Below are 12,506 nucleotides of genomic sequence, written 5' to 3' on the forward strand. Positions count from 1 at the left end.
CCTCCCTCCCTCCCTCTCCTTCCTTCCTCCCTCCCTCCCTCCATTTCCTTCCTCCCTCCCTCCTTTCCTCCTTCCTTCCCTCCCTCCTTCCTTCCCTCCCTCCTTCCTCTCTTCTCTCCCCTTCCTCCCTCCCTCCCTCCCTCCCTCTTTCTCCTCACCACCCTCCTCTCCTCCCTCTCTGTCACATCATTTTCAGGTCTACCTGCCCTCTTCCTTTTCCTTTCTACCTTTTGTACCTTAGAGGCAGATGAACTCACATATCCCAAATGACTTTCTAAATAGTTTTTGGCCTTTTTTTTTTTTTCTTAATGTATATTGGGGCCAGACCCAGCCTGGGATTCCTTTTCATTTTCCACTTTCACATCTTGGTTTCAAAGTGTTTAGCCTTTGCTACGCCCATGTTCCCTCCTCAGACAGCTGCCCTTCACGACTCCCCCCTGCCCCTGACTGATCCTATTGTAAGAAGTGCAAGTCATGATAGAATTCTAAAAGCACATGAAATTCTTATCTGGCTTTCTGTCCGATTGTGTGGGAAATTCTGTAGCCCATTTGAAAGAAAAATAGCCAGCAGTGCGCAATATTACAACCTCTATGTCCGCCATCTGTGTATGTCCCTCTCTGCCCATCTCTGTGTGAGCACACGACAGTGGCATTCAAAGGCTGTCATTCAGTTGAGGGGCTCTGCAGACATTGTGTGTTCTACTCAAGAACAAAGCTAAAGAGGTGTGTGAATGGCTGCAGGACCCGAAGATTGTGTTTCAGCCTTGATATGCAGTTTGGAGACAATGTGCTACTGTTTAACGGCGTGAACCAAATTTCTGCTAATGGGACGAAGGGAAAAACTCCACAAAAGCTGACAAAGCAGGAAGAACAGGATGACTGAGCTTGTAGATTAAAACAACCGGGGGCGTCTGAACTCTTATGGCTGGTGATGGAAGTAACAGTTTCCATATCATGGCCCCATGATCAGATGTGTGCTGCTTAGGTAAGAGAGAGACCCTCGCCTGCTTTTTCATAATGGGATCGGTACGAGGGCCAGTTTTATTTCCTAGAGGTTGAATTTGATGGTTCTCTTTGGAAGTTGACGGAAAACAGAAAAAGAAACCTTGATGAACTGAACCCTCACACATTTTCATTTTACTTGACCTTCACCTTGAATTTATTTAGATCGCTGTAGGGTTTCTTGTTGTTTCTAATATTTTGAGTTTTTCCTCAACCTGTTTAAAATGGCCACATCATACCACTTTTTAGATGCCGGTGATTTCTGCTGAGGAGGAGTGACAGGTACAAAGCACTAAATCTGAGGAGGCTTAGGAGGGTACGTTACAGCACGTTACGAGGGAAGTTACAGCACCATGGTGAGAACCAGGTCTCCGAGGAAGTCAGTTATAGTACATGTTTTAAAATGATCACGTTTCACCCCAGGATGTTATTAATTGCTTCCCCAAATCCCACATGGGCCAAAAGTAAACTTTCAGTCACCTAACAAAGTTTAAAGAAATGCATTTTAATGAGAAGTGACAAGAAAGAACTTCAGGGGCTGATAGGAAAGTTTCAAGAGAAAAATTGAGATGCAATTTCCCATTCACTGTGGAATGTCCTCTCAAAGAATAGTCACTGCTGTGTAAAATGTAACTTTGTCCTTTTTTTCTGTGAGAAAATAAGAGGTGTATAATTTTTTAACATGAAAGAAAACTACCTAAACCAAAAACCATTTAGGATGCAAATGTTGCTTGTCCTCGCTTATACATGCAGTACTTCAGTAAACTTCCTAATTATATTTATTCACAAGTTGTCCAACTCTAGCAGAGCTCTATAGATTCATAAAAGACAATAGTAGTGCAAAAACAAATTTAACGCCACTAACCCAAATGGCTTCCCACCTTCCCATGCCATCTGAGCAGAAGATTCCAGAGATTCGGTGTAGTTTTAAATTTATCCCATTAAAAATGACAGTTTCATCTTTAATGAGGTGGATATTAGCTGTCTGTTGCTTTTTAATAGGAAACTTTGCATATCAATGCCCTTTCATAAGCATATTTATCTTTATTTTTTAAAATTAGCTCTCTAATGCCCTCCCCGAGGAAGCAAACCTTCAGCAATAAAGCTACCTACTGAAAACATCCTTGTTTGACATGTTTCAGTGGGCTACGCGCACGTATGTAGAATGCTGCGACATGCATAGGACCACGTACAAGTGAGGGATTAGCCTTCTGAGAACTGCAAATTCATAATTAACTACAAAGAAGTGCTTTATGTTGCCCATTTATAACAATTATTCAAATAATTGTATTCATCAGTCTTTATACTAAGGATAAAGCCAATTAGAACTAGGAACACTTTCGACCAATCCAATTTCAGAACAGATGGATAGCGTCCCTACTCAGCCGCCTCTGTGATCCATCGTTTTACTTCTGCTTGCCCTTCAGTTGCCTGAATCCATAGGTTGGGAACTGGTGTGGACTCCGAATCCTCCCGTTTCTTTCATTGGCACCTGACCTTGAATATTGGCACCCAAGGGCCCTGATGGAAATGCTTCGAGAACTGATAATCCAGTGTCTTATTTTCACAACACCCAGCCAGCTATCGATGCTCATTTGACTTCCTGATAAGATGTCTTGCACAAGCTTAGCTTTTCCTGACTATTTCTCCTTGAGTGTTTCTGTTCATTCAGTTGTTTGCTTTTTTTCAATAGTGCGATCAGTGTGACATTGTTTGTTTGCCGAGCATTTGTTTTGGTGCTTTTGTGCTCTGGCTGGCGGTGCACTGAGCATCACTCCCAAATCATTCGTTCAGCAAATATTTGGAGTAGACTTGGTGTTTGGCTATGAAAGGATGAAACAATGAAAAAAAACAAGACATGCCCCCCCCCAAAAAAAACTCGCTATTTAATAGGTCCACAGGTTATCTTCAAACGTGACAATCCCATTCAAGAAGTCTTAGCAAAGTGTACGAATTAGAGGCCCTAGGGCACCAGGTGAGATTTTGAGCAAAACAACAAAGAGCAAGCAAAGGCCACCTGGATTGTCTAACGTTTTGTGGTGTTTCCTAAACGTCGTTAAAGGATCAGCCTGCAAATAAAGCATGAGCACCTGGAAGCCATCCCCTAGGTGAGCCTCCCTCTGAGCCTGCTCTCCTCTCTCTTAATTCCAATCCGAGTCAGCTGAGAGCCGCCACAGTCCCACAGCTGTCCAGGTGGCCAACATCCGGGTGATTCCCAGACTTCAAACCCCTCCTTGATTATCTCCTGGCCTAACTGCTTTCTCAGCTTTGAGGGTTTTACTTTTGCAGGAATACCACTGATTTTAGAAATTCTCTTTTGCAAAAGATCACTTTGTGAATCAGACTTTCTGATGAAGGCATCACCTGCAATCTGCAGTTTGCAGATGCTGCACCATTTTGAAATAAGTGATCCAAGATCATCGTAAATTGATAATGAACCGTGTTTGTCAGTATTGGCGAAGGATTTCAATTTGCAGTAAAATGCAAAATAAAACGTACAAATATCAGTATGTAACATCTAAATACATTTGTATTTAAGAGATCTATCAGCACATCGACAGCTAACAATCAGGCTTTATTTTTTCCTTTTGCATGCTGTTATGAATGAGTGATTTTAAACATTCACCTTCATGTTTCATGTGCTTTGAAAGTGGAGACTGAGGAATCTTGCTGCCTCGATTGTGTATCGATAACAAAATGAAATGATTGGAGAAACGTACTGACAGATGACTACATTCAAGCTATCCAAAAAAAAAAAAAAGAGAGAGAGAGAGAGAGTCATAGCAAGAGATTTGGCTCATGTTTTTTAAGAAATTCATCCTCAGTTCTTAAGTGTTTTGTTTATGTCCCTTGAGGAATGAAAAGAAAAAACGATTTGTTTTTACTTGTAAGGCCTTACTCAGTTGCCCAATTCCGCAGAAGAACTGGACAGTGAGGACCTCTCAGGTAAGGGCTAGTCATTAGGTAAGGCGCTACAGTGTCCAACCTGTGGGTGCTCCGTCCACTTTCACAGACTGGCCATTTGGTGGGCTGAACAGCCCATTAGCAATCGTGGATTTTGACACTAAGACAAATGGTTACTAACGCTTTCTTCCTCCCCACCTACCCCTCTTCCCACATCAAAGAGGATGGCGACGGCATGTCTATTTCAGAGTGGGGCTGATGCCCTTGATACCGTGGAGGTCAAGCCATCTTTGGAATTGGACTCAAACCACCTTAAGTGCGGTGGTTTCAGCTAAAAGTAATTTTTATGTTCTAGATAGAGAACGGTTAGAGCAAAGCTTGTTGCATCACAAAGCAGTTTAAGCATGTTGGATTATGAGACAAGATCTTTTTTAATAAACGAAACACACACACATGATATATTGACCATCTACTTCTGTGGAACAGGCTGGAAAAGCCATGTCATAGTTACCTTAGCAGTAGGGAGTGGGGAGGTGCTCGAGGAAGGGGGGCCATTGTTTTGTCACACACCGTGATGTAAACTAATTATCCACCTCAGACCTTTTTCACAGCACACTGAGCTCTTGCAAAAGTAGGTTTCATGCTTGATTCCAGGATTTAGGTGTTACTAATCCAGAATAAGAAGCATATCCTAAAAGGGAGGGTTGGGGGAGATTTAAAATGGTCAGAGCTAAACAATTCTATGAGCTCCCATGATGTTGTGGGACTTCACTGCCCGCCAGCACCACTTCTGAAACATTTTGATCAATTGCTTCTTCGTCAATCTGTAAGAAGGCCCAGTCCTCACCATTACAATGTAGAAGCCAAGTTATGGGACTGTAGACCCATGTCCAGCCTGTCGGAAGAAGGGAGGGCTCCATATTCCTTCTCAGAGAGATTACGCTGCAGCTCCTCTAATCGATAGAGCTTGAGGGGCCGAGCTTACCTAGTGAGAGGAAAAGTTAGCGCTTCCCATCTTACAAAGTACATTGACTATCTTGCTCACTATGTGCTCCCGTCAAGCATGAGCCTTTAATTTGTGTGTGTACCATGTCCCAGTTTGAGCTCAGCTACTGGGTTTTCCCACCTGGTAGAAGCTCCAGGAGGCCATGTTGGTTTTGTTCACTGCTGTTGACCTGTTGTGTGGTGAGCCCTGATTGTCAGAGGAATAAATGAATTCGAAATCCCAGTGAGTTTAGATTGTTAAATAGAAGCCAGTGGAGCCAGCCTTCAAGGGAGTCTGTGTGTTTTTGACTATTTATGATGTATTTAGAAGAGTCACAAAAACATTAGCCTGATTTTCTTTTAAACCAGGAGCATGATAAGTGCTTTCTTCCTCCTTGGAGCGCAGCGCTGGATGTGTGAGCAATCTGTGCTCTTAGCTTTGACCCTGACCCTAAATAGAACAGCTCTCTGACGCAGTATCCCTGGCAGGTGAATGTTCTCAAGGATCCTCAGAAAGCCCCGAGTTCTCCTGCACCCTGATCCTAACCGAGACAAAGATCACTGTGCTCCGTGGAAGTAATTTTTCTAGGACTAAGCCAGCCAACCACGCTTGCCCCAGCATCATCAATTAGGGACTACTTCATTCTCTCCGCTCTGCACCGAGTCAGTTTCAGCCTTGCCACAGTCCCATCAATCACCCCCGAGTCAGGAGTAATAAACCAACAACTGTTTGTGTTCATAATAATTCGGCTAAATTAATAATTATGCCACCGCCCTCTCCGCACCCACCCCCCCCACCCCCAGGAAGGTTGCGGTCATACACTGCTCAGGAGCCATGAGTCATGTAGAACACTGATGATCTGTTGGGCTGGAGCTGGGCTGCCTGTACATCTGCTTTGATGAACTAATCAAAAACTGATTAGCACCTTTGTTCAAAGGGGATGCTGATTAATCAATTACTATTGATTGTGAACTTGGCTTCCCTCGGCAGCAGAGAGACATCTGAAGGAAAAAAAAAACCAACCAATAAAAATTGAGCAGCTGTCATAGTGTTTAAATTTATTAAAACAAAATACATTATTTTTTATGAAGCTGTCTTGAAATGGGTCACTGAAGGGGAGCATATTGATTGAGAAAGGATGAACTTCTCAAATTTCTTTAGCCTAGAGACTGAATTCAATTATAATGCAAGACAAACAGGTTAACACCCGTCTTAAACAGTCCATCAATAAATTAGAGTAGGTGTTGCACATTTAATGCTAAACTGCAGTAATGAATAATATTACAGTCCATTCCCTGCTCCATCTGGGTAGGGATCCTTTCCTTATTATGAGTAAATGTTATGTCCTGAATTTCCTTTGAAATAACGAGGGTCTGTCTGCAACTTGTCCCCTGGTCCCCCCCTCCCCCAGCACCACTGCTACCTCGGCTAATGACAGTTTCATAAGCGACATATGGTACCCCCTCCTCACCCAGCAAAGCAAGTTGCCCAGCTGATCCTCCTCTTTAATCTGCATTAAAAAATTATGCTCATGTGTAGTTCAGTGATTTAATTATTGGCAGACCCGAGGAGATTATCCAGTTGACTTTGAACCCTTTCATTTACTTTTTGGGTGTTAACTTTATTGATGATGGATCCACAAGAGTTTTAAATTGTTTTATCAATTACATCTGCTGCTTCCTGGTGACAGCTGGTGGTTATTGCCACCCATGTGGAATAGAATAGCTATAAGCATATTTATCCTTCTATTTTATTTTAAAACTTAACCAAAAAAAAAAAATTCTCTAACTGCCTCTTTCCCTTCAGCAGTGCAGGGACCTTCAGGGACTGGTTAGTGGAGTGTGGTGGTAAATATATGGCAAGCCAGAGAAGGGCCCCCGGCACAATCAAAGCAATCCATCCGTCTTCTGCTTTTGCAGCAGAGACACCAACGAGAAATTCCTGAGCTGTCATGCGTCCCCAAAACGTGCTTTGCACCGTTGCCCTACAAAAGGAGAAAATGACGTGGAGAAACCCATTAACATCTCTCGCCCACAATGTAAAAAGGAAGGATGAGGGTGTATTCTCGGGGCTTGGCCTCTCCATGCCAGGTGTTGAGGCACCTAGTGCCGCCAACCCTAAGCCCTAATCCCCAGTCCCTAGTCCCCTCGTCCCCTAAGGAAATTATAAAGAAAACACGGGCTCCACGCTCAGTCTATGTTTAGACCATGGAAGCACTCACAGGCCTTTGGATCCAGATGGTCTGTTCTGGGATGGGATCTTTGACCATCTGGTCATTTGAGTGCCCTTGACGTCTGCTGGACTTATTTGAAATGGGTGTAAGAAACTGTCAATAAACATAACATTTCCTTCCCAGCCCCCACCCAAAGTGTGGCCTAGGGTTGGCAAGTGGGATATCTCATCTCTTTGGTAGACCGACGGCGAGGGTGGTGGTAAGGAGACGTCACGGGACTGTGTAGACGCGGTGGGGCAGTGCCAGTGGGTCTGCAGTGCCTTGGGCTAGCTCCTTCCCTAGTGTCTGTAGCTTAAAATGCTCCCACATATATTGTTGCACTCATGCAACATCGTCACAAGCTCTGATGGCATCAGGGAGGCAGCAGTGAATCAGTTCAGTTCCATGTCCATGAGGGACACAGGCACAAAGCCCAAACAGCGTTAGACAGCAATAAATGCTGTGAGTAAAATAAAACTAGGTCAAGTGACAGAACGGGTGAAGGGTGGGGGTGGAGGGCTAGTTCAGAAGTGCTCATCCCCGGGCAGGCCTTTGGTGAGCCAGTGGAGGAGACGGACCCATTCATGGGAAGAACTTCCTGCAACCCCGTGAGGTTGCGAGAGGGGAGGGTTGCAGGTCTCAGTCAACAAATGAGGAAACAGGGACTTAAGATGTTAACCGGCCTATTCTAGGGACCGTCCAAAATCAAGTGTAGGGGGCCGCCTGCCTCTGTAGGAGCTGTGGGACTTGGGGTTTGCATGTTATCCCTGTGAGATCTGTACTCCTTTTGCTGGGTTAGGGGGTGGTCTTCTCGGAGACCCTCTTTCCTGTTGGATCTTTTTTGGCTCTGTGTATCCAGAGTGAGGAGGGACCCCTCAACTTCCAGAGTGCGTCAGGTGTACGTCAGGTGTGGGCGGACCCAGAAAGACCCAGCAGTGCTAGGTCAAGTTCAGACTGGAGTTTTGCTCAGAATGTCCAGTGCTGTTCACCATCCTAGATCATGGGATCACTTGCCCACGGAGAAGGTCCTTGTGTCATAGGGGAAATGTCAGGCTGCAAAAACTAACTTGTGAGGTTCCCTTACTTTAAAATTCGATTTTGGACAATACAACAGACTGAAAAATGGTAACAGGCCCGTGCCAGCATGTGATCAGTCTGCTGATCTTCCCATAATCCAACATGCCACTGTTGTTGCCATGGGGAGGAAGAATAGCATCCCCCATGAGCTTTTCTTCCAAAGTCATAAAGTTGGCCTGCTATAGATGCAAAATGTGAAGTCCCGTTCTACAGGTTGGACACTGCTTTGGGGTGACTTCACCATATTCATTAATCCATCCTCTTCACACCCTCAATGCCTGAGGTCCACTGAAGCCTCTTTCTCCAGAGAGAGATTCTAGTGGGAAATGTATGTTTGAAAGTACTTGACAACTCTGTCCTCTTTATCAGATGAATACTCCTTGAAGGGAAACTAGTATCGCCCTCAGTGCCTTCCTGTTACTTCAATTGGAATAGCAGTCACACCTCAGTCCTTGCTTTTGTGAGATGAGTGCAGTGGGCCATGGCTGTGCTGTTGGGTCTCTTGGTGCTACCTGGGAGGGTTGCGCCCTGTTACTTCAAGCCATGTCCACTGTTGGCTCAATTAAGTCAATTTACTTGAGGAGGGAGAAAAACCGCCATTGTTCTCACATTTAGCTGCCAACGAGCATTCAGCATCTGATGCTCAAGCGATAGACCCAAACCATAGCTTGTCCTCGGTGGCTCAGTCACCACGTACAACAGCGAGGCCATCAGTCATCTACGAAAGGGCCGAATGACTTCGCCTCCCCAAGTGCTTAAGGGCCGTCTCACCTCCTGACACCTGGCCGAGTGAGCAGTACCTCGCCTCCAGAGAGCTGATCAGTGAAAAGAGCTGGAATAAAGCCTTCCTGGGGCTTTCCTGTAGCAGCTTTAAATACGGCGAATCCTCATGGAGTACCTCTGATACGTACTCCATGCCCTGGCCAAGAGATGTGTTTCAATATTCAACAACACATCAGCCTCACAAAACAACCCTGTGACATCCATGATTGTGTCCAGTGGCACAGGTGTCGGCCACCTACCTGACATCATAGAGAAAAGTCATGGAGCCCACTTTCCCCCGGGTCTGCTGGAAGCCCAGCGCCCTTGCCCGCGGCCACTGGAAATGCAATCCCAGCTGTCCCTGCGTCTCCTGGTCTGTCTCAGCAGATTGCATGGGCAGTGACTGCCGAGTCCTCATCACCCAGGTGACACCGGCCAAGGCAGTCGTGAGCTAATTTAAATGGGCGTCTACTGGGCTCTGGACAGCACCATGATGGTGATTGCAGTTTTCCTTTAAGTAGCTTAACACCGTTCCCTTGAAATGTTAGCATAAGCTGCAGTTACGTTGCTAGAATTAGATGCAGCTGAAGGGGAGCGCTAGACACCTGGGAAGCTGTGAGGGAAGCTTCGTGATGTTATTCCTTCATTTATTCCTTCCCATCCACTTTCTACGAAGACGGGAAGGAAAGGTTATGTTGCACAGAGGCTAGTGTGCTCCAATATATATTAACATCTTAATGGGAAAGCTGTGCATGTACTGTATACATTTACTACTCTCTGACAAGAGGGAATTAAATGTCAGAAGGATTTGTAGCATCTATAATTGAATTGGTGCTGAGAAAAGCAAATCTTAAAGAAGAATAACATATTAGGATTAGCAAATAATGTGGCATTTTGTCAGCGCACGCCATTCCGTTTGTTCCCCTTCAGTAATAAAGTTGTGCTTTTTACAATGCACACTTATTTTTGTTGCCACATCGGGCACTATACTAGGTGATGAGAACGAGCGGTGGCATTTTTCAAGGGCTGCCAGGTTTCTTGTGTTTGTTGGGTTTCGTCTTTGGGGTCAGATTGTAGGTTTGTGTCAAGATTTGGAACATCCACTATCAGGCTTTCTGTTCCTTCCTATAAGGAGCAGTGTATGGTTACAAGAGTCGCTAGACTTCCTCCAGAGAGACTCACCACCCCCACCCCTGCCCAAGCCTGAGGACGCGGGAGCCGGTGCCTCCATGAGAAACAAGGATTCTGCTGGGTTTTAATTAAAGGGACTTGTCCAGCAAGACCTCAGCCCGGGAAAAGACTAGAAGGAAGCCCAGTGGCAGAGCCGTTGCGAATAGTGGACAAGTCTCACTCTCCTCCAGCCATCCCTGGAGGCAGCAGTTGCAGGAGGTTAAGCATCTGAATTGTCCAGTAAATAGGAGGCAGCAGACTGAGGTCTCTGGAAATAACAGATTTTGAAGATAAGACCTCAGGCAGTTTATAACCAGCGAAAAGCGTACATAGGTGCACTCGAGGAGGGTGCCTGCCTCTCCCCAGGTTTTCCAGTGCGCCTTGTCACCAGAAGCAGGGCTGTTTTGGAATGTGGGAGGCCAGCCCAGGAGGCCCCCTGCCCCTGGTCACACCTCAGCTCCCCAGGACAGAAAACTTGGTGCGTTTTGGCAAAAAGCCAGCCACCTCCTCCTGCGGCTGGGCTGCGAGGCAGGCAGCATCCGCTCAGCGACGTGCTCAGCCAGAGTCCCGCTTGCCAGGAGCTTGTCTGGGACACACTGGCCGTTCCCAGGCTGCCCATGGATCCCTGCCTCTGGCAGCAGAGCCTTCAGGCTTATCATAGATCCATGATGAAGGCATTCCCATGGCAGTTGATGGCATGCAGCCTCTGCCAGGTGGCAAAGTAGCCATAGAAACGGGGAGCTGCTGCCGAACCCAGTTTAACACAGGCTGCGTGACAGCAGGAGCAGCGTTGAGACGGACGCTGGCTAGTGAAGCGAACAGGGGAAGTAGGGAGAGGAGTCCTCCCAGAGGAGAGGGGAGGAGAAAGACCTTTGCACCAGGACCCTTGCTGGGTTCCTTGTAGGCCCAGCTGCCTCCACAGTGAGTGCCCCCTGCTCAGTGCCCAGGAGCAGCCCCTGGGGCCAGGTGGCCTGGGCCATTCCCCATGCCCCTCTGGGGAGTTCTTTAGTGTTTGATTCTTGTAGTTTCTAGGGTGCTAAGGCAGATGCTGGGTGACGGAGGCCGTGGCCTAAGCACTGCAGCATTCTGCAGGCAGCTTGTAACCGGCGCCTGGAGCCAAAAGAAAAGCTAACTTGCCATCACTGAGTAGTTACCACTGCTGAGTCCTGATGGAGAGGCACAGCCTGGGCCTGACTGCAGGGGGGTGGGGGTGGGGGTGCAGGCAGAGGGGCGCTGCCCCTCCCCCCACACCCACCCCTGGCCTCCTGCACTTCCCGAAGGTCAGACCAAGGAAGGACGGGCCTGAGCAGTCTGAGGTCACTTGGGGAGGCTCTGGAAGGCAGGCTGCACTCCAGCAGAGAGGGCACTGCTCTGCAGGGCGGTGGGGCAGAGTGAGTCGCAGACATGCCGCCTTCTGAGCAGGTCCACCTGCCTGGGGATCGGGCAAGTTAGCAAGGACCAGCGGTACTCACCCACCCTGAATTTTCAGGGCAGGACCTCGGGGCCGTGGCAGAGCCATGCTCCTTGGTTTCTTCGCCAGATTCAGAAAAGGAGCCTGGACTTTGCAGAGGGTATCCCCAGGGAAGCTAACAATTCATAGACTGGAGTGAAGGGCTCTGCCCTCCCCACCCCCCAGAGTAGCGGTATTTGGGTGATTGTAGAAGTTCTAGACGTCCCAGGATTTTCACTTGAGAGCACTGTCTCTCCAGGAACTGTCCAGAACTCTTACTGTGGGTGGAACTAGAAAGGCCAAGCAGCCAGCAGACTGCGGGAACCAGGCCCTTTGGGTAGCCAATTCCCCAGCCTGCTCCGTGGGTCTGGCACCCTTGGCCCCCACAGCTGATGAGCTAGGTGCCAGCCTGGGAGCAGGCAGGTCCATCCCCTCGTGGGAACCAGCTCTCGCCCTGTCCCCCACCAGTGCCTTGGGCCCAACAATGGCACTCCAAAAGCCCACGCTCGCACGCGCAAAGGAAAGAGAACGAATTGAACAGGACCCCGCGGCTCTCCTAGGGCACAGGAGCCGTGACAGGTGACGCCCAAAGCACGGCAGCACCTCCCCTGTGGCCCGGTATAGGCTGGGGAGTGACGGGCCGGCCAGCAGCTCACAGCTGCATCGTCCCTGTAAGTCAAACATTAGTGACCTTCTGTGTCCATCCACAGTAATTGAAGGCAGAAAAAATGTCTCGGTGATTAACGGGTGGTAGAAAACTTTCTGATCAAAGTGAGTATCAGAAGCTAGCTGGAGAGGATCTCCCTACCAATAAGTACCTGTAAAATAAGTGTGTCCTTGAGGGACAGGGAGGGTAACTGGCCCCCAGAATTCATTGAGGGCCAGGGGAAGAGAAGCTCCATGTTAATGTGGAGAAAAGGGTCAGTGGAGAGTGCTGGCCGAGA

The 12,506-nt window shown here is 47.5% G+C and overlaps 1 protein-coding gene across 18 annotated transcripts in view; it reads left to right on the plus strand.

Annotated features, from left to right (window-relative positions):
* Positions 1–12,506, plus strand: part of CADM1 (cell adhesion molecule 1) — a 323,968-nt gene that overhangs the window by 295,265 nt on the left and 16,197 nt on the right. For 7 of the 18 annotated variants that reach the window (XM_012729565.1, XM_012729570.1, XM_012729571.1 and 4 more), the window contains one exon: positions 3,895–3,948. The exons of 10 other annotated variants lie outside the window; for them this stretch is intronic. In XM_012729565.1, the coding sequence (XP_012585019.1) occupies positions 3,895–3,948 (54 nt within the window). Of the gene's footprint in view, positions 1–3,894; positions 3,949–4,127; positions 4,181–12,506 lie in introns of those variants that run through there. One more of the 18 variants, XM_012729575.1, reaches the window with a different exon arrangement.

This window comes from Condylura cristata, unplaced genomic scaffold (assembly GCF_000260355.1).
Source record: "Condylura cristata isolate star-nosed mole 26May11 unplaced genomic scaffold, ConCri1.0 scaffold00025, whole genome shotgun sequence".
NCBI classification, from domain to species: domain Eukaryota; kingdom Metazoa; phylum Chordata; class Mammalia; order Eulipotyphla; family Talpidae; genus Condylura; species Condylura cristata.